The following is a 22,166-nucleotide window of genomic DNA, read 5'->3' on the forward strand; positions in this document are numbered from 1 at the left end:
ACACTCTCAGTCAAATCACAGACACGGTGGATGGATCCGGGCTGCGGGTCCCACAGGTCGGCCCAGAGCAGCGAGCGGCAGGTGGCGGGCGGCCTCTAGTGGCCACTGCCGGCCAAGCTCCGCGGCGCACGCAGGGCTCGCAGGGAGAAGAGGAACTCCATCTCCTCCCCAAGGCAGTGGTGGTGAGAATATAAAACAAATAAGTCCGAAACCCAAAAATGTTTGTCATTACATCCTTAGGACTCAGTCAAAGAAAAACCTCAGATACTAAATGGTTGGTTTGAAATAAAAATAATTGAGGCTGATTCTTCTGAGGATGTATTTATTAAGTTCTGAAACGTTGAATAATTTTTAAACATTCAAACTGAAAGAAAAATTAAGAAAACTAGAAATTCAACACCTTACTACCATTACTATTATTATTTTTTTAAGTTTGTATTATTTTGCTCAAATGAAAGGTGAGCTAGTATTTCTGACAGCGTCGTCAGCTGGAGAACTTCATCTTGGCCTCCACTTGATGTCTTTTACTCCGTGGAAATGTCTTTTCAAAGCAGTGTTATCTGCCCACGGAGAATTTAAACAGGAGTCATCGTCATTTTCTTCCAATTTCTAGAAATAAATATGTTTTACTCAGGAAGGCATTTCTGCAAAGTGTTTTGCAACATAAACACAGGCTGAGGAAAGAACCTGTGTCGAAACTCCCACTCCCCGCCTGCCCAGAAGGGCGCTCCCAGACTCGGATGCAGGTGGGATGCTGCCAGGTGGGGTCCCCACGGTCCTGGAGAGCTGGGAGCTGTAGCAGTGCCCCCTCCCCACATCCTGCACTTGGGTAAGGCCAGGGGGTGAATGCCCCTGGCGCCAGCTCCGCTGAAAACCTTCTGCCAACCCGATACCTTGAGCTCCTCTTGTCTTCTCTGATAGTACAGCATCAGCTGTTTCTGCTCCTCACTGCTGATCACTGGTTCTCGGGCTGGAGCTCCTTGTCCTCTCTGAAAAGAGGAGGGTGGAGCAGACTGTGGATTACAGCATTCTCACAGGGGCAATCCAGGAGGTCACAGAGAATGTTTTACGACTGCCTTCGCCGACTGCTACACGGTGATCCATGCTGATCGGCACGGGAAGGTCTGGACTCCAGCAGCCCCTCGCCCTGGGCCCTCATGGTAGACGGAGACCAGAGGCCGGGCAGTGCTGTGTGCCGTGGCCATTCCCCAGGCAGCCACTGCAGGTCCAGTGGGGAACGGAGGGAGATCATGGAGGATCCCGTTTCCCCCAAATCATAGAAAAATGATTCATGACAGCATGTGACCAAAGCAGCCTTGTGGAGATACAGCTCTAGGCTACCTACATCCGTAAATGCTCCCGTTCACAGAGTATCAGTACTTTGAAAACTTGAAATCAGTCCTCTAGGCTCTAGTTTTCATTTCAAGAAACTGACAGTGTCCCCAGCTGGAGAACTTCATCTTGGCCTCCACTTGATTGAGGAAATATTTTTAGTTACTTATAGCCCATTTCTACAGTTGAAGTCAACAAGGCTTATCTACTCCCCTCCCCCACCCCCCGTTAAAACAAAACAAACTCCAGACAGTGTCAATCAATAATCCATCCACAGATTCTTGCAGTTTTCGCTGGTGCACAAAGAGTCTGACTTTAAGCCTGGACTAGTGGGATTCAAGTATTTGCAACTAGGAGGTAAAGTCAGACTTATTCAACATGTTTATCAGTTGGAAAATAATTAGTAAAAAGTTGTGACATGTTAAAGCACAAGTACTTACTTGCTGAATCTTGACGATAATTTTGGTTTTTTCATTTTTGCCCACATAGTCGGAAAGCGTCTTTGTTCTCCTTAGCTCCTTGGCCACCCACCACAGTTGGGCCTCTGATTCACGAATGACATTCAGTCCTGCCTGGGGCACAGCAAGAACCGGCTTTAAGGTTTATCAGGACACCGCCCCAAGTGTGTGATCCCACCCCTGATGTGTGCGCAGCCTGGCTGGTGCTCCCTGCCAGTGTGGGGCTGGCATTTCCACCCTTCACGTCCCACTCCCCACACAGGAAGAACCAACCCCTCCACCAAGTCAGACTGCCCTTTTTTTTTTTTTTTTAAGAGGGGGAGAGAGAGAATCCCAAGCAGACTCAGTTGTCAATCTCACAACCCTGAGATCATGACCTGAGTTGAAATCAAGAGTCAGACATTTAACCAACTGAGCCCTCCAGGTGCCCTTGCCGTTGCTCATTTTGATGCCAACTCACTCCCTGACTCAGTTAACTTCTGGTTCTAGGAAGGGGAGAGTATCTGAGCTCATCTGCACCCTTCTCTGTGGATGGATTTTTAGGATACTGCCAAGAAGGAACATTGGAATCCTGCTGGGTTTTAAATACAGGCATAATGAGGCTGTTTTTGTGCTTCTGCATATGCCACCTGTTTAAGGTGGCTCAGAGCCACGGATACTGCCCAGTAGGTTAAGAAATAAATGAGAAAAACAAGAAAATAACATGAAGCAAAAGGTAAACCGCAGCAGGGGGGGGGAGCTGCATACAGAGCAGAATGCTATACCCAGAGGGGTCAAATGGGCGGTGATGCACCTCACAGAATGCCCACGAGCCACATACCTGAGTTCCAGACAAGTCTTCTTTATTTTCAAATTCCTTCCGGATGGGATCATAGGGAGGCAGCCCCATGGGGTAAACAATCATCACAGCACCTCGCAGCTGGTCCAGGGCAGCTTCCACCATCTCTATGGTAACGCAGACTCCAGCTTCCACTTGTTTCTGAAAGGACAAGGACAGGCCTCATTGTTCACAAGGCGGCTAATCCATTCAGTAAATATTTAACAAGCTCTTTTAGGAGACTCTTGCCAGGTACTGCCAGCGTGACAATAAGGACTCCAACAGTGCTCGCTACCAAAGCCACTCCGTCTAAGTCTGGGGCTTCCATGCAACCACCATGGCCTAGACCATAAAGCTGACTCTGAGTGGGGCTCAGGACACTCAGCAGTACACACTGAAAGTCAGGCAGCACCTTGAAAGGAGGCGGCACAGGAGCAGGAGGGGTGAGTGACGGGGTGAAGACGGGAACTGAACGGGGTGCTGCGGGCCCAGCAGAAGCAGAAGGAAGCAGTGGAGAGCAGTGGGCTGTCTGCAGGGGGTGGAGGGACGGGACAGCCAGTGTTGGCCAGGGAGCTGGGGCTCAGGCCGGAAGGGCCATGCAGGCCAGAGTGCCTCTCCTGGGAAGGAGGGGGGCACCGGGAGCCTAACCTCATCTTGGGTGAAGAATGCCCTGGTTCAGGGAGGGCAGGTGGCAGGCTCAGCAGAGCTCAGGAGAGGATACAGTGGAGGATACATCTGCTCTCTGGCCCTGTTCTTGGCACAGGGGCTTCAAAATCCCCAGGGATTTCCTGAGTGGTAGGAATGTCTGTTGTTATTCATAATGAGTCCCTTTGGAGGCACCAGAGTTTATGCTAATGAGGTGGGGGGGGGCTAGAGGGAAAGGCTGGCCACTGGCCACTTGGGGGAGACCAAGCTGGGATTAGAGGGTTAGGTTAGAACTTCCATATCCAACCCCCATCACTACTACCCGCCCCTTGGGGGAGGGGAGAGCTGGAGAGGACTTAAATCACTGGCCAATAATTTGCCCATGTAATGAAAGTCTGATAAAAATTCTGGGTATTGAAGCTCAGTAGAGCTCCCTGGTTGGAGAACACACTGATATTTGAAGGAGAGGGTGGGGAAGCTCTGCAAGCCCCCAACCCCCCCAGACTTTGCCTTAAGTATCTCTTCCACCTGGCGGTTTCTGAGTTGTACCCTTGATACAAAACTATACTAGTAAGTACTGCACTTGCAGTGTGTTCTGTGAGTTGTTCCAGCAGATTGGTGCATGTAGAGCGGGGGTCGTGGGAACATCCACATTCCACATTTAGGGCCAATTCGGAAGCAGTGTGGGCTACCTGGCGCCTGAACTAAGTGTGTGTGTGGGGGTCCTTCTGGGGCCTCGTCCTACCACTTGTGGGATCCGAGCTGATCCCAGTAGTTAGTGTCAAACTTGAACTCAGGCCACCTTGCTGGTGCCTGAAAGGCCTGCAATAAAACTGGCTGAGGTGAGGGACAAGGAACTGGGTCGGACAGGCATCCTCAAGGGACCCACGCTGAGGCACCGGGGGCTCTGCTGCCACCAGGGGGAAATCTGCGGGAAGTGCTTCTTCCCGGGTCCAGAACACGGGGATGAGCAAGAAAATCAATGAGCTGTCCAGTCTAGGAGAGCTGAGATTGAAGTCCCGGCTGGCGGGCTTTCAGGGAGAACCACTTAGGAACCAGGTGGAAACTCAGGTGCAAAGGAAGGAAGGAGTCAGGGGAGGAGGCAGATCTGAGTTACCGCAGAGGTAAGCATGCATCTGGCAGAGGAGGGAAAACACTGAGAAGAGTAGAGAGGAGGGAGAGGAGGACCAAGGAGAAAGTTCTGTGTCTCCTAAATACTAAATGTACAAGGCAAGAGCAAGGACACCCAGGGGAGCTGGGAGGGAAAGGATAGGAGGATCCTCAATGTGCTCAAAGGCATCATCAGTGTCATCATCGTGGGAAGACAAAGCGAGGGGCCACCCCAGGCATGCCGGTCTCCCTTGCCTCTGGAAGGCTTAACAGAAATCAAAGGCCGGTCCGAGGAGAACTCTGGAAGCCAGGAGTAGAGTCTGTTTCAAACGACAGGCTTTAGGGCATCATTTAAAAAGCTAACCTTCGATATTATTGCTTTGGCCTCTTCTATAGTCTTCTTTAAAATTTGCTTCATTTTTTCATTTGGAGCTGTGAAAATAAAACAGGGAAGAGGAAGAGAAATGGCCAACTTTAAAACGATTCTTAGTATCCTAATCCCTCCTGGCTGAGTCAGGGAGCAGGGAGATGAGAGAAGGACCTGTGTGGAATTCAGGTGAGGGACACGCGAAAGTGGACTGTGAGAAGTCAGGTAAGACTACCTCGAAGTTTAACTTCTTAATGAATAAAAGTGCTAATCAGGCAGTGCAAATGCTAGAAACCTAAAGCCCTGTTAGAGTAGAAATGGCTAATATAAGACAATACTGGTTTAAAGGTGAACCACAAACCATATTAACTGATTCTTCTGAGACACTATCACTATTATTTTTCTCACTGATGCAATTTCTTCTATAAAGCAAAGAATCTCTCCAAACTGACAAGGAGCCTATATACAAAAAGACGTGGAAGACAGCCAACCATTTTCCAGGCTAAAACTCAACGGAAATAATACAATTGCTATTATCTTCAAAATTTTTTTGCAAAAGTATTTTTTGAGGGTGTAAAGTCCTTGTAGGGACACTTCTCTATTTCTTTGGCTCCTAACAGTGTTTTAGGAGCACCGCAGATACTTAAGTGTTTGCTCAGTGATTAATTAGTCTTCTAAATGGAGCTTTCTCACAGGTTGAAAGGGATAAGCTATCAGAACGGGTTACCATCTTTCCTCCTTGAAATTCCACATGACCAAGCACACACTAAAGGGGGAATAATTTCAGAATTCTCTGACAGGTACTGAGCTGCTCTACGTCATGGAGAGGCATGCCTTCAATTCAAGGGGAGACCCGTGTGGCCACGTTAATTTCCTTCTTTCTCAAGGAATCTCTAAATAAACCCCGTTATCTGCAAAACCAAAACAGAACGGAACCTTCAATACATTTGCAATGACTTCCCCCAAAGGCAATTAGGTTGAACCACATGAAACTGCTGATTTTCACCATTTGTTACCTACAATAATGGTAGCTTCCAGTGGTTCACCTAACAGGTTTAAAAGCTAGCAGTGTCTTAGTAAAAGCAAGAAGACAGACGCTTCCTCTACCCGCCCAATTCATTCTGGATTTGCACTGCACCACAAGGGCTTAGCTACCCAGTGCAGCAGCATCTCCTAGGTTTGTACAGAAAACGGAGGTCAGTGTTTCAATGTAAAGAGCTGCTTGCACGTTGTGCCCACAGAAACAGCAGGCTGGATTACCTTGCCCATTTCTTCGGCCAATGTTGTCCTTTTTAAATACTGAGCCCCCACTGGGTACACACTTTTCACCCCATTCGTCCCTTAATTTCAGTTCTTCAATCTGGTCATCGGTCAGTCCTTGCATATTAGGAGGGAGAAATATGCCATGTTCTGCTAATTCTTCCATTTCTTAAAAATAAGAAAAAGTTAGACAGTATGTATCATGATTATCATCACAACACTTCGTACCCCAATGAAATGTAAGCTCCCTACAGGTCACCAGTCTTGCCCATTGGTTCCCTATTTAACATTAGATACCACTTGGTTTGTGCCAGACCTGTCCTTGACCTTTGACAAATGGTCATGGCTATGTCCTAGGTCACCAGCAGGACAGAGAATGTAGGAGCTCACTGTGGTCACAGGCAGCAGGGCTGCAGGTTCCTTGCTCTGATCCTCTGCTGGGTTGTACTTCCTGGCATTCAGGAGGCACAAATTAAAATTCACCGACACTCTGAACACACATCCACAAAGGGCGTTATAATTTCCAAGTGTGTTCACACTGATTTATTTAATTTCACCTTGTGAGGTAGGTGTGAGGTAGGCAGGTTTTTGGGAGAAAAACCATCAACATCCTCATCTCCCCTAATTTACACCTCTATCATCTGAGGCTTGCTTGTTCAGCGTTGCTATTTTATATACACACTTAAAAAATAATTTGGGTAAATCTGATTAGTGGGGAGGACTTAAGGCAGTTCACAGCCCTTCCAAAGTGGCTCTGGGACAAGACTTTGGTTTTCTAGTATCATGTTCAGTATTCAAAAGCATGGCTTTATACTTTTCCTATCCCATATATATTTACCCCAAAACTAATCCACATTTTATTTTCAAAAATATTTATTTGAGAGACAAAGTAAGCAAGTGAGAGAGCACACAAACAGGGGCAGAGGGAGAGGGAAAAGCAGGGTCCCCCGCTGAGCAGGGAACCTGATGCAGAGCTTGATCCCAGGGTCCTGAGATTGTGACCTGAGCCAGCAGGCAGATGCTTAATAGACTGAGCCACCACCAGGGCACCGCCTAATCCACATTTTAACCTTGCAAAATTGCGTGCACTTCCTTCCTTCCTGTAGAAAAGCACACAGATCTAGGTCTTCCCACAGTGCTGTAGAGGACACCAGATGGCGTGTAATAATACAGTACTACAAAACAAACGGTGTTAACTTCACGGGGTCTTTACCGTCTCTCTCCCCGCCAGAGTCTAAGTATCTGGGGAAGGGGCTGGTCTGTGGCAGGCATAGCACTGGGGCCTGCCTGAACCGCAGTTGACAATGGGGGCTGCAGAACACATGAAGGAGTCACTAACATGACAATTAACATCTGGCACGTTTTTAACTGATTATTTTATAGAAAAAGAAATTGGGAGTCCCTTTTCTCCCCCAAATGCTTTAAGAAAAAACAAACAAACATGTAATATTGAGCTTGTTTTGGTATCAGTAAATATCACCAAGAAACTACGTGTCTGCCTCCTAAAGGTAGACACCAAGACCCTTAAGGAGTTCTCCAGGGCACAAAAATCACAGAGTTCTAGAAACAGTAACATTCTAGATCACATCTGGAGTGTACCATCCTGTCAAGTACTGTGCTGTCTACTGTGGTAGCTACCAGCCGGCACTCAACTCTTTTATTTAAGTCAAAATCGGGGCAGCCCGGGTGGCTCAGCGGTTTAGCGCCGCCTGCAGCCCAGGGCTTGATCCTGGGGACCCGGGGTCGGGTCCCGCGTCGGGCTCCCGGCGTGGAGCCTGCTTCTCCCTCTGCCTGGGTCTCTGCCTCCCTCTCTATCTGTGTCTCTCATGAATAAATAAATAAAATCTTTAAAAAAAAAAAGATTAAAATAAAAATCGGGGCTCAGTCAGCTGGGCATCTGCCTTCAGCTCAGGTCCTGATCCCAGGGCCCTGGGATGGAGCCCCATGTCGGCTTCTCCCTCCGCCGCACCCCCTGCTCTTGCTCGCTCCCTCCCTCTCCAACAAATAAATAAAACCTAAATGAAAAAGAAATGCAATTAAAAACGCAGTTCCTGGGGTCGTGCTCGGCGGCCACACGTGCCAAGTGGGTGCCTTTACTGGACACACAAGTAGGGATCACCCCCCTCGGGGGGGGGGGGGGAAGTCTCCAGGCGGCGCTGCTCTAGATCATGGACGGAAGTGACCAAATGCTGTAATAATGAGAAAAAAGCTCGGGTTTCCTGGAGAAGGGCAGGGAACACCAAGCCCTGGGCCGGTCTTCCCACCCTGGGGGGCAGCATCCTGCAGGGAGGTGCTTCCCCCGCGCCCCCGGCGGGGGGGCGGGGGGGGGCGTGCTCCACTGAAGTCTCAACCCGGTGCATTCAGGCTTTTTCAAGTAGGCTCCACACCCAGCGTGGAGCCCGGGGCAGGGTTTGAACTCCAAGCCCGAGGTCAGGACCTGAGCTGAGATCCAGTCCGACGCTTAAGGGACTGAGACGCGCAGGCGCGCCGCAGGTGAAAAGGCCCGGGGGCCGCCGCCCCTGCCCGCCCGCGCAGGTCCCGCGCACGCGCTCTGCCCAGCCTCCTCCTCGGGCACCTCGCGGGGACCCCGGCGATCCTTTCCAAGCCCGCCAGCCGCACGTCTTTGCAAATCTTTGCAGACCTGACACCCCGCCCCCGCCGCCCCGCCCGCCCCGCCGGCCCGGGGGTCCTGTGCCCGCCCCCCCCCGCCGCCCACTCTCCGCGTCGCGCCGCCGGGCCGCACCTGAGCAGATGCGCTGCACCTTGAGCCGCGCGTTGTAGACCTGGGCCACCCGCACCGTGATCTCCTCCAGCTTCGTGCTCCCCGGCGTCTGCAGCAGGAACTGGCTCTCGTCGCCCCGTTTCACGTGCAGCAGAACCATGGCGGCCCCGGAGACCCCGCCGCGGCGGCGAGGAGGCCCGGGAGGCCGTAACCCGAGGGGGACCCGCGACCACCGACTAACCGCTGCTTAGAGACCGGAACCCGGGGCTCGCGCGCCCGCCTTGGAGGGACGCGGCGGGGGGGGGAGGGGGGCGCACTCGCTCCCGGAAGTGGCTGTTGCCAGGAGCAACAGAGAAACACAGAGGCCCCCGGCTCCAGTCAGAAGCGACGGTGGGGAGGCCGCAGGGCGCGAGGTCCGGCGTCGCGCTCCCGGAAGCAGGTGCTGCCTGGCAACGATCCACACAGCTCGACGCCGAGCCCCCCTTCCGGAAGTGCCTGTTGTCTGGGCAACCGCCCAACACAACGCAAGCCGCCGGAGGGGGACGCGGGACGTCCCGCCCGAGGTTCCACGCAGGGAGCTGGCTGCGACGGGAGGAGGCTGCTAGGTCGGGAGTGAGTGGGGCGGTGAGCACCTCCGGGCCCCGAGCGCCGCAGCGAGCCCCGTCCCCGTCCGCGCAGCACCGCCTCCGCCGTCCGCCCCACCACTTCCGGAAGTGCTGCCCGCGGCTTCCGGGCTGGAGGAGTTCGGGAAGTGCGCGCGGGGGCTGCTGGGTATGGGGCGGCCCTGGGCCGGGGCTGTCTCGGGGCCCGGTGCTGGGAGGCTCGGGCGGCTGCTGCCGCGGCGGCCGTCCCCAGACTGTCAGCCAGCCGTCGCCCGACAGGTTCCTACTGAGCGGGCGCTGTTCCAGGCGTCGCTGCGGTCCTGGAGCTCACAGTCCAGGGGAAGTGACAAAGAGAATACAAAATACGGGGACAAGGCAATTCTCACAGGAGTCTAGAGGAAACCAAATAGGGCGACTGGCTCTTTAGACATGGAGGGCCCCGTCGGGGAGGACGCTTGCACCGAGCCTGATAACGGTGCAAGGTTATCTCCTTCAGGGCTGCCGAATAGGAATGGACTGGAAGGTTGCACCTGCTGCTTTGCACCTGCTGCTTTGTGTTCCTGAGACTTGGGCGCTCACCGTGGACACCTCATCCCGGGGGGGGGGGGGGGGCGTGCCGCGCGGGTGGTGTGTGACCGTGGACCCAGGGCCTCCCATGAAGAGGGCTACAGTGATGCTGCTCAGACAGCGTATGGAGCCCAGGGAGCAGAGGAGTTTTCATGTCCTGGGACGTGCACCAACGGCCAAGGTCTCTCTCCCCAGAGGGGGAAGGGGGCCTGCTGCGGCATCTGAGCTCCTCACTGCTGGCCATAAGGTCATCCCCCTGTTTATCCTGAGTCCCATTCTGTATCCATCAAGCCTACTGCTCAAAACCTGGTTGACAGTGAACTAACGTTCACACCAAAAACCTGTACAAGAATGTTCCTGGCCGCTTTATTTATAGCAGTCCCAAACCAGGAACAACCCAGATAGCCTTCAGTGGGTGGGTGAATGGTTAAACCAGCCGTGGTACATCCATACCATGAGATACCACTTGGCAATAAAAAGGAATAGACAAAGGGCACGTAGGTGGCTCAGTGGGTTAAGGGTCTGACTGTTGATTTTGGCTCAGGTCGTATCTCCGGGTCCTGGAATCAAGCTTCCCACTCAGCGCAGAGACTGCTTGGGATTCTCTCTCTCTCTCTCTCCTTCTACTTGTGCTCTCAAATAAATAAAATCTTAAAAAAAAAAAAGGGAATGTACTATTGACACATGCAGTCTAGATGAATCTCCAAGGAATTATGCTGAGTAGAAAAAGTCACTCCCAAAAGGTCATCTACCACGATTCCATCTATATAATGCTCTTCAAGTGGCAGAATTATAGAAATGGAGAATAGATTGGTGGCTAAGGACAAGGGAGGGGAGATGGGATGCAACGGGAAGGCAGCAGGAAAAGGGCAACACAAGGATCTTTTCCCAGTGATGGGAATGTTTTGCATCAATGTTCACATCCTGGTTATACTATAGTTTTGTAAAATATTACCACTGTGGGGAACTGTGTAAAGGGTTCATGGAATCTCTCTAATATTTCTTACAACTGCATATATAGATAAATAGATATCTCAATCATCTTAAAATGCAAAGTTCCTTTAAAAAGCCTATTATTCTCTATAACTTCTTAGAGGTTAATGAACATAATCCAGTGGTTTAAGGATCAAGGTTAGGGGTGCCTGGGTGGCTCAGTTCGTTAAGTGTCCGACTCTTGGTTTTGGCTCAGGTCATGATCTGAGGGTTTTGGGATCAAGCCCTGCAGGGACTGTGCTTGAGTTTCCCTCTCCTTCTGCCCCTCCCCCACTCACGCTCTCCCTCTAAAATAAAGTCTTTAAAAAAAAAAACAAGGTTTCTGTTCTGAATAGCAATCATGTAGTGCTGCATAAAGGCAATACTCAAGGGATCTACTGGCCTTGGCCTTGGCCTTTGGGTTCCTCAGGTCAGTGTCCTATGTCTGGCTGTCCTTGAGCCTATTTCCTTTCTACCCCCACTTGTTTATTTTGCTGTGGGTTAGAGAATCATCATTCCTCCTTCAGTGTTGTTTTCAAGCCAACAAGACTTTGAATGAGGGCCTGACAGAGTACATGCATGGACTTCTTAAATGATGATTTGTAGTCTCAGAATATCTTAGAGTATTATATAGAGAAGTGAAATGGATGAAGCAAGGTCTTGAATCAAAACACCTGACTTGACAATGAGTTAATTCCCAGATATCATTAAACTTGGATATAAAAAAGTTCAAGGAAAATGGCTTAGAAAAATTCTTCCCTCTTGAGCAAAGCAGTCAACACGGTAAAGACAGGTATATTTATTTCATATGACAGCACATTTCACAGGATATGTACAGAATGTTTGTATACCACTGACTTTAATACTGTACTTCTATAAAGTATATAGTTATAAATATTGTATGCCACATAAGCAATAAAATTCTTACATATAAACAGCAATCTACTATAGAGAACAAAGAATTCACAAAGAGATCCTTAGTGTCTAATTTCTGCTCTGCTTTTAACAGAGCTGGTAAATATTTTAATAACACAGAATAATGGCTAGTTATTTGCAGCATACCTTTAACTTTCCTAACTCTGTGCCCTTTCAGCAACTTGCCAAATAATTTTCCTGATAAAGGCTGAGCTGCTGCACGATATGTATATTTTAGACAGTAGTTTATATTCAATAGGAAACATTGCTCACACAACTGCAATCTGCACTAGTGAAGTTTATAATGAATTCTTCTGCTAATGGACAGCAAATACCATATACACTAATCACATAGATGTTAAAGCCACAGTTTCAACAAGTTAATTCACATTCTGAAGCACACTGCTTATAGTAATACTGCTGTTTAAAATATACTACTGCTGAAATGATTAGAACCCCCAAAAAGCACAATATAAAACTCACAAGAGTTACTTCTAACAGCAAATCTGGGCTGTTAACAGAGAGGATTACTTCTATAAATATAGTATTTTGATAACATTTGAGCATTTAGAAAAGTGCTTTTTTCCTACTAGATTTGCTTTATGTATTTAAGTGCAATGCAGTTTGCTGTGCTTTTCCATTTTACATAATCTTAGCCATGAACTCTATTTTCTGATATTCTCCCAATGCACATCTCTAAAGGTTAAATGTGGACAACAGAATTTAGGTGGACATATACAATTCGTTTTATAAAAGCAACGTTAATATAACTCTTAACGGGTAAAGATGATTTTAACTAAAACCGACAACAAAACAACTACTGCCCGAGGAGTTTTCTGTTTGGAATTATTTAATGATATCAAAATACTACATTGTGTAAAAATTCTGTGAACTTCATAAAATTAACAAAAGCAGGATCAGTTGCATATTGGCAGTGCAGGAGACAAAATCCACAGCTGATTTGAGGGACGGCCTCTAAATATGTAAAGCAGCATCACAGATGTGTTGCATAGCCTCTCAAAGGGACAGAGCACACACACTTGAGTAGATCCCCAATTCCAAGCATTCTGAGGATTGCTGCCTTCCCTGCTAACGAAGTTCTAGAGTGGAAGCAGCAAAGACCAAGTGTGCGGTAGAAATGGGCAACATACACTTTAGTGCAGAGAGAGGGGAGTACATTTAGCTCTAATATTTCTCTTTGAACTTAGAGGTATGTGCCTTCCTGACAGATAAGGCCATAGTGCTTTTTTGTAAGGGCTGGAGTGTCCATCCACATCACAGTGTCCACACAATAGGCTGCTTCCAGCTTCAAGAACCTCCTCCCAGAGAGAAGCATATGGAAGTGTTGGAGGGCAAAGTAACATAGATGTGCATTATGTATGTGTTTGGGGGAGGGGGATGGAATGCTAGGAAAATCTGGTCTGTGGTGAGATTCTAGTTTTGGAAAGAAAATTAACAAAATGTCCAGATTTCAATTATAGCCATCCCTTTAATAAGAAAATATTGAAAAGATAACTCTGTTAGAACTTTTAGGTAAAATTTTGTCTGACTTATATCCTAGAATTTAATTTAGGAGTTTTACAAGTAGGAAGTGTATGTGTATATATATATATGCGTGTATGTGTGTACACACTGTACACACACGTTTTTTTTTTTTTTAAAGCCATGCCTTTCCAAAATTGTTTCAGTATAACTTTGATAGCTCTTTGGTAAATACTTGGAAACACCAATTGTTAACAAGCACAAAAGAGCCGGCAGTAATGTCAGCTGGACATTATTTGGGCTTTTTGAGATTCTTCAGAGAAGACTGCCAATTTCTGAATAAGGACTATTTTCTCAAGTAGTTTTGAGCACGGTTTATGGCTACTACTCTCTCTGACTTATCCAAACAGAAACACACCAAAAACTCCAGTTAATAATGAGAAGGGTTTTTCCTTATTTCCAATATACACATATTCCAACTCTGTACACATTAAATAGTGGTATTTCATGACAACGTCAGTGCACTTAACAATTACTTATTGCACGTTATGAATAACTAATGCCCAATTTTTTTGGCTCTAACCTGCCCAACCTAAAAAACCAACAGTTTTCTACTGCGTTACTTATCTTTCTGTGAAGTCTAGTGTGGGTGATGCCTTAGATGCCAAGGTTGTGAAAGGAGCTACGGAAGGGGTGGTGCCAGATGGGAGCAGAGTGACAGGAGGTGGAGGTGGTCTTCTTGATGGCTGCACACAGAGAGGAACATCTGTACCTTTATTCCAGTCATCATCAAAGGTCATGCTGGAGCCAGAAAGTGAACTTGGCTGATGACCCAGTATGTCTAAGCAAGACGACTTTGACTTTCCTTTCACACCAAAGTCCTCTTCTTCCTCGAACGTTACCCATCCTTTTGGGTTGCTGACTTTTGCCATAGACTGGCCCTGCAGATCAAAATTGTCCTTAAAACCATCAAATGAAGATGAAGGCTTGCTATTGTTATAACCAAGAGGCTTCAGAGAAGGGAAAGGACTGTTAGCAACAGGCTCTTCTTTGGAAAGCCATGAACTTAACTCAGATTCTTGAGACTCAGCTCTAAATGGGTTTCCAGGAGCGGCAGTCCTGTCCGTAAAAGGATTTGTGCTGGTCAAGCTCGTAATAAATGGGTTTGGAGAACATCGCATATTTTCCTGGGACTTACTCCGGGCTGGAATTGGAGGCATGCAACTTACAGAACTCAAAGTACTCATGTTACTTTGTGTTGCAGAAGGCAACTGAATCAACCCTTTTGGGTTTGGAGTTAGAACAGATGATGTTTGAACAGATAACTGAGCCTTTGATACAGCAAGCAGATTAAATGACAGATCTTCAAATGGGTCACTCTTTAATGGTGATTCCAGTCTGACAGCAGAGATTCCATTTGTTTTTACCTGAAAAAGAGAGCACTCAATAATAATAATAATAATAATAATAATAATAATAATAATAAAAGGTAATATATTACTTTTAACACCCCCCACTATGCTTCCTATCTCAATTATTCTTCATTTTGGGGGGAGACAAGTATACAAGTTTGAAAGTAAAAAGCAGCTTTGTATAGTTTGTTACTCTAGTGGCTTAGGAAAAACAACTAAAACCTTACTCTTTAAAAACTCCCTACTAAATAAACCCTTTTATTAAATACATTTTTTAAATCCCAAAGAAATTAGAAAGAGCCCATTTCATTCATGCAAGTTTTAATATGGTAAAATGGAGAATTTTACAGAATTAGCAAATGACTTTTGTTCATGCCCTATTCTATCAAATGTTAGCATGAACTTAAAAAAAACCTATACTCAGAACTCATGCTAAACTTATATATTAGACTTCCAACACCCATCTATGATGATGATGATGTGGTTTCATTTTTCTTTTAAATACACTTTTATTTAAAGTTAATGTTACTATGGAAATTCAACTTTATGAATGAAAATAGATTTCATTAGTATATTTGTATTCATAAGCTAAAGACAATGCATCTTTTCCTTTTCTACTTGGAAAAATGAATTTTCAAAGCATTCTTTGCCTTTTAAGTTCTCCTTATAGACTGAACTTTGTGAATAATGTGACAATATTCTTTAACTGACCTTCCCATCTTGTTAAAAAATGTTTCTAAACAGATATGCTTATTAATAATCATACACAATGATTGTTTGAACCCGGAGTGGGGGGCGGAAAGCCATTTTCTATTTGGTGTATTAATTCTAAGAGATGAGTGGGACAGTCCTTTCTATGTGACAGGGTTGGCAGTGAACTCGTAGGAGAGTGTTCTGAAGGACTTTATGGTCATAAAAAGTGTGCACTGGGATCCCTGGGTGGTGCAGCGGTTTGGCGCCTGCCTTTGGCCCAGGGCGCGATCCTGGAGACCCGGGATCGAATCCCACATCTGGCTCCCGGTGCATGGAGCCTGCTTCTCCCTCTGCCTGTGTCTCTGCCTCTCTCTCTCTCTCTCTCTGTGACTATCATAAATAAATAAAAATTTTAAAAAAAGTGTGCACTTAGGGTCTAGTCCATAGATGAGCCAGCTGGAAGTGGAGTGTGGCTGTGGGACTGAGCAAAGCCAACTTCTCTTATGGGAAAGAGGATGCTGGCTTTATGAGCAAATTAGTTCATATGCTTCATTTCAATTTAAAAAACCCCAGCAATTGTACACAATTATTGAAACTAAATAGATGACTTGGATATTGAGGCCAAATTTAAAGATAAGACTAATTTTGGGTTGGAAAGGGCAGGGAGGGAGAAATTTAGCTCAAGACCTACAATGTAACCAAATGGAGCACTACCCAAAATTAATTCACATAGTTGTTAAAGCAAAATAGCTACATGTTCATAAGCTGTGTTGAAAAAAAGAGCAGCAGCTCCCCCCTAAAGACATACTTGCATGTTATCAAGTATTAACTTGCTACTTTAACAGGGAAAACTGTTCATTTGTACAAGGAAATGGTGCATAACTTCATTAAGTGAGTAACTTTCAAGTATCTGATTGTTTTATTCAATTGTCCTAGAACATACTTTATAATTGAATAAACAAGTATATTTTTCAATTGAATATGACCATAAATTTGTACAAAAATAGAATCTTTAATAGAATCAAAACTGTAGTCTAAGTGTATTGAAGGTAAGCAGGTTTATATATGGAAATCTGCCTAAAAGATCTATTATTGAATAAAAAACTACAATTAACTCTATATTACCAATAATCTCTGGATTATTTATGATTAATACAACAAATGAAGTACCTGATTAGGTCTGGAACCCAATTCTCCCACAGCAGATAGAACAGTCCAAAAACACTGACACTATTTATAGGACAGGAGAATTTTATGCATTGCCCAACTTAGAATAGCAGGCCTTTGGCAAATAAATGCTATTTGTTTAAATACCTTTATTTTCATATAAAAAATTTTGTTTTCAAGAGATGTCAAAGGCAATTTGATTGAAGCAAGATCATTTTTCCCAATCAGACTTGAAATTACAATGAAAGCCACACCACTATTCACTGTATTAGAATTAATTTGTAATCTAAGCAGGACTTGTGATGAATTAACATTTTTTAAATGATGGTATCTTTACAGAGAAAGGTGTTGGAAGGACCTTTAAATAATCCTGTAATAGTATTCACTTTTATCTTTCCAAATCATCAGTTCTTCCTTACCAAAAATAATCTTGTTACTAAAATTCTTTGAAAAAAATTTCCCAAAAGAAACCTAAGAAAAAAAAGTTGAATTTTGTATTTATGTAATTATGCTATCATTAAAACCAGGACAGGGTTGGGTCTTGCCAAATAGACTTTCCAAAACCTAGAGCTTACCTTTTTGAAGTTACATTTTTTAGTTTTGTTAATTTTAATAAAAAACAAAGCAAAAAATAATAAAGCATTAACAAGAACTAAAATGGTTCCTAAAAATTTGAAATACTAAGAAAAAAAAGCAAGTTTATGGTATGATAATAGAATTTATTAATGTGGACAGGTGGTTTTAAAAATGGGTGAAACCTTAGATGTATGAAGCCAAAAGATTCATACATCTAATGTGCTAAGACAGATGAAAAGCACAGATAAGATTGAGAAAGAATCCAATACCTGTTACCCTGATGGTTGCTCCTGCTTTGAGAAAGGGAACACAGACATCAAAGGAAAGAGTTAGGAGAACAATCTGAGACCAACCAGCAACCCTAAGAATTCTGTCTTCAAAATACTTTTATTTCTAGATTATACACAGAAGCTAAGCGTAGCAGTTATTTGTAGATCAAACCAAACCTTCAAGAGACAACTCCAATTTCTTTTGTAATTTTGAATAAAAAATGTACTGTTGAATTAGGGCTCAAGATTTAATTTTGTCAGAGGTTGATAACTATCTACTTCAAAGAAGTTTTTTACTACAAAAATAATATTCCAACTAGGTTTTTGGAGCTCTAAGATATTTTCAGCAATCTTTTACGGACTGAATGTTTGTGAGTCCCCTACCCTCAAATTCATATGGTGAAGCCCTAACCCTTAATGTGATGATATTTTAGAGGCATGGCCTTTGGGGGGTGACTGAGGTTAGATGAGGTCAGGAGAGTGGGGCCTCATGAGGGATTAGTGTCCCCTTGAAGGGACACATCAGAGAGCTTTCTCTCCCCCACTGGAAGCATGGAGGAAAGAGCATGTGAGCACACAGTGAGAAGGTAGCTGTCTGAAAGCTGGGAAAAACCCTCACCAAAACTCAGTTGTGTTGGCACCCTGATCTCAGACTACAAGCCTCCAGAGCTGTGAGAATACACATTTCTATTGTTTAAGCCACCCGTTTTATGGTATTTTTGTTATGGTAGCCCACGAAGAGTAGGACACAGCCACAAAGTAGCCTATGCATTTAGAAAATGTACAAAATGGCACCACTTTGCAAAAGCAGTACCCTACTGAAAAAATCAGTATTTATTTTAACAAAATGATCAGGAGCCAGGCATATTCCGTATCATGCAAATTTTCAGAAGTCACTATCATGACTTCACCAATTTATTAGCTGGAAGGTACAACAAAATAATGGACCCTATTTTTTGTTGTTTAAAAATGAAATCACCTTTCCATAATATAGCAGTATTTTTTTTAACACAATAGTCTCAAAAACAGTTTTGACCAACTCTTCCCCAATGTCTAAAGCTTACCTTATTTTAAAATACCAAAATTCAGTTTGACAATTGAGGGGGTCACATTCAGAAATATATTAAGCATGAACAGAGTTTCCTGCCTACGAACCACGAGATTCCTGAATTTAAGTGAATACTTTCTCGATGACGTCAGGGTTACGTTTATCAGCTTTGGTACTAACAGACAGAAGGTAAGAGGTATTGAACAGATCCAGAATGCTGAGATTTTCTACGTGATCTCTTCTCTCTCCCTCTGTCAGCTCTCACAACGGTACAGCACTGAGGCTGTTCCTTTATCTTTTGTTGACTCTCCTAACTTCGGGTCCTTAGATGACAATCAGATGACTAAGATGCTACATGTCAGGCAGAGAAGTGAGGCATTTCTACATTTTGTACATGTTATATAATCATTTGAATTGGATGACTCTTTTTGACATAGAATTATAGAGTCAGAGAGCACTTAAATAATAATAAAAAGCAAAGCTGGGCCATATATGTTTTTATGTTTTAAATACCTCCATATTTTGGGCAGAATTAATAAAGACTTATAAAAATTGTTAAGTATGCAATTCTACGACTATTTCATATATCACCAAAATAGCAAATATATCATATTTTAAATTCTTATCCTTTTCAACCCAAGGCTCTGGAAGATATTTAAATTTTAGATATTTATTATTTTTTGAATAGGCATTATTCTTATGGTTCAAAATTCAAGAGGCACAAGAAGGTAAAATGCTGCCCTTCCTTCCATCCCTCCAACACTACTTAGAGGAAACTGTCAAACCACTCTGTGATCGTTCCCAAAGATGGTCTGCACACAAACAAGACCCCCACTCCCCCAAGAAATAAAAGTGTGTATGTAATGTTTGGAGGAATCTGATATCAATGACTGAGGTAAAAAGAATATTCAGAATTTAAAACGAACATCTTTGGTAATTTCAGTGAAGTGAATACTACAAGATTCGAGAACATCCTCTACCAAGCCAAACACAAAGCCCATGCTGTCGTCCACCAAATCACTACACCCATTCCAATCAAAAAGAGAAACCAAAATAATGAAAATGGCCTAAGAAAATGATAATGTGGTAGTCATGGGAATATTTGTCCTATAATACTCCTGTGTTAAGATTTTCTGTTATGATTTCCTACTGAAAATTGCAATCTTACTGGACAGTTGGCTCTTTCTCAAGTTTTTCAGAGTATTCTATGTTCATGTTGGTCTAAGAATACTTAAACCATTACAGACTTTTAGGAATTAAGGTTGACTTTTACATGAAATAGATGCTCCCTTTCTGTCTTAAAACAGTAGTAGAAAGCAATAGATGGCTAGGTTGAAAGTTTTTTTGCCTTCCAATTACATTAAAAATTTTTCTTAAAAGATTATTTTAGAGAGAGAAAGAGGCAGGAGAGGGGCAGAAGAAGAGGGGGAGAGAGAATCCTCAAGGAGACTTCCAGATGAGCATGGAGTCCGACGCGGGGCTCCATCTCAGGACTACAAGATCATGACCAGAGCCGAAATCAAGAGTTGTACACCAATCGACTAAGCCACCCAGCTGCTCCACCCCCCAATTACATTAAAAAAAAAATACAATAGAACATACAACAAGAATATTAGAAGAAAAAATCATGACTCACTAAAAGTGGATTGGCAGAAAGAAAAAAACAGTGGACATTTACTGTTTGAAGGATTTCTACAATTTTTATACACCACCAACATCCTCAATTTTCTGAACTAAAAAACATAGAATACTTTCTGATGTTAATCAGCTTATGAGAACATTTCATTTCTCTCAATTATGTATCCTTCTTCAGTTTTTACAAATGTGACCAATCATCTGAGAAAGTGCTAATTGCTAACAATATTCATTTTTAAGACTCATATTTACTCTATTATCTGTTTTTCACTATATAGAAGCATAAGAAGCTGTTAACTTCTCCCTACTAGCTGGACATCCCCAGATATCTGTAAAAATAGATATAAACTATTATTTATAAATGTGCTTACGGGGCATAGCCAATGTATAGTATCTGTGTATTTTAGAACTTTACAAAGTTAAAAGCAGACTCATAAAACTGTACACATTTCTTTGGCCTTGATGGCATTTTCAAGTTAAAACATCAGGATAAAATTGTGAGGTTATACAAGAAAAAAATGTTCTTACTAAACATAAATTTTATATTCACAATTTTACTAGAATGTACATAACAAAACAAAGTAGAACAGCACCCAATAAAAACAATTTAACTTGCATGCATGACCATTGCTATATTAAAATAACTCTGTATGTATATGCTGAAGTTCTTCCAATATGAGGTCACACTGGCATAATAAAAGTCCTTATGATCCTATGATTTCACCCACTAAGGTAATGGCACTGCTTTCTGTGCAACACTAATGAGGTGACCTTATTTTTTTGATGGTTTCTACCAACCATTTGGCATAGCCAAACCATTTAAACTGGACCAATGACTGTCACGGAAATACCTGAGGATCCTAGGACCAGCTCCACCTCAGAAAAGAATGACTGCTTGTAGCTGGAGGGATAAAAGGATTATTCTCTGTTTACTGGAAATTGACCATACTGCCAATAGTGAGGAATTTCTCTCCAGGAAGTAAAAGCCAAATCTAATATATTAGCTATGAATGAGAAAAATAAACTATTGTTTATCCTCATATATTAACTGCCCAAAGTAAATTGTGCATTTTAAAAAAATGAAAAAGTTACAAACACTTTAAATGTAACCAAGATAAAACCACCTAGGAACCATTTGGAAAGTCCCTCAAGAACCTGGTTTTAGGCTCACTCTCTGAGAACCCCTGATCTCAGCAGAGTTAATTAAAGTAAGTCTGTTCAGAGACTACTGAAGGCATCAAAGATACTATCTTGTTCACAAGTGGGACTTACCTGTGGTTGTGATGAAGGCTCTGAAGGCAAGCTGTGGGACGACCGGCTCCGAGGGGGTGGCTGTGGCGGGGTTTCTAAGTTCGGCTGGGGGGCAGACTGAGGCAAAGGTGCTGCCACAGGGACAAGAGGCTCCTGCATCTTCTGAACAGGTGGGGGCAGAGAAGCCTGCACAGGAAGGGCAGCCTGAGGCTTCAGTGGTTCAGGAAGAAGAACTGGACCTAAACAATGAATTTTCAGATGTTAGGTATTTTCTTGAAAGCCACATTCTGTTCTTCCTTTCAGTGAGCTGTTGGGAGATTCTAGTCCCCTACTCCTCCACCTAGCAGCCTCATTTCTCAAGGCACATGGAAGGAAGGAAGGCTCTCCCTCCTTGAGTACATCGTGGAAAGTGAGAGGAGGGAAAAAGAGAAGTGAAAAAATTCAGAACAAAACTGGTATTTCTACAATAGGGTCTACCTTTTGGGACTTCTGATGGTTTGCTTTGGCTTTCAGGAGTCAATCTTCCAGCAGATGCCCGAGCATGGCTCTGGGGGGCACTGATCACTCCTGCACGGGGTGGAACAGTCTGAAAATGGGAAACATAACATTTGAGACATTTATTTATTTTTGATAGATAAGATTTTATAAATACGTTTGCTTTTGTATCTCATTTAGTCTCCTTTCTGGCATTAGCTCCCATCTTGTCATTTTAATTGCTTTCTATTTATAGTCAGATAGTTTTAAGTTTTAAAACCTTCCTTTTGGGGATCCCTGGGTGGCTCAGCAGTTTAGCGCCTGCCTTTGGCCTAGGACGCGATCCTGGAGTCCCGGGATCAAGTCCCACATCAGGCTCCTGGCGTGGAGCC

At 44.2% G+C, this 22,166-nt stretch overlaps 2 protein-coding genes across 15 annotated transcripts in view; both read right to left on the bottom strand.

Annotated features, from left to right (window-relative positions):
- Positions 1-305: 305 nt before the first annotated feature.
- On the bottom strand, positions 306-9,435 carry CFAP298 (cilia and flagella associated protein 298). Its single transcript, XM_072806785.1, has 7 exons — positions 8,733-9,435; positions 5,990-6,157; positions 4,727-4,794; positions 2,611-2,769; positions 1,773-1,904; positions 894-989; positions 306-609 (listed from the first exon to the last, which is right to left on the bottom strand). Exons 1-7 carry the CDS (start codon positions 8,869-8,871, stop codon positions 499-501), a joined length of 873 nt encoding a protein of 290 aa, XP_072662886.1. The 5' UTR covers positions 8,872-9,435; the 3' UTR covers positions 306-498.
- A 2,200-nt stretch (positions 9,436-11,635) lies between these two features.
- Positions 11,636-22,166, bottom strand: part of SYNJ1 (synaptojanin 1) — a 90,849-nt gene continuing 80,318 nt past the window's right edge. For 8 of the 14 annotated variants that reach the window (XM_072806773.1, XM_072806777.1, XM_072806774.1 and 5 more), the window contains 3 exons: positions 21,778-21,886; positions 21,322-21,539; positions 11,636-14,676 (listed from right to left, as the gene is read on the bottom strand). In XM_072806773.1, the coding sequence (XP_072662874.1) occupies positions 13,873-14,676; positions 21,322-21,539; positions 21,778-21,886 (1,131 nt within the window). In that variant the 3' untranslated portion in view covers positions 11,636-13,872. Of the gene's footprint in view, positions 14,677-17,363; positions 17,391-21,321; positions 21,540-21,777; positions 21,887-22,166 lie in introns of those variants that run through there. The other 6 variants (XM_072806782.1, XM_072806781.1, XM_072806784.1 and 3 more) reach the window with 3 other exon arrangements.

The sequence above is a fragment of the Canis lupus genome, chromosome 30 (assembly GCF_048164855.1).
Source record: "Canis lupus baileyi chromosome 30, mCanLup2.hap1, whole genome shotgun sequence".
In the NCBI taxonomy this organism is placed as follows: domain Eukaryota; kingdom Metazoa; phylum Chordata; class Mammalia; order Carnivora; family Canidae; genus Canis; species Canis lupus.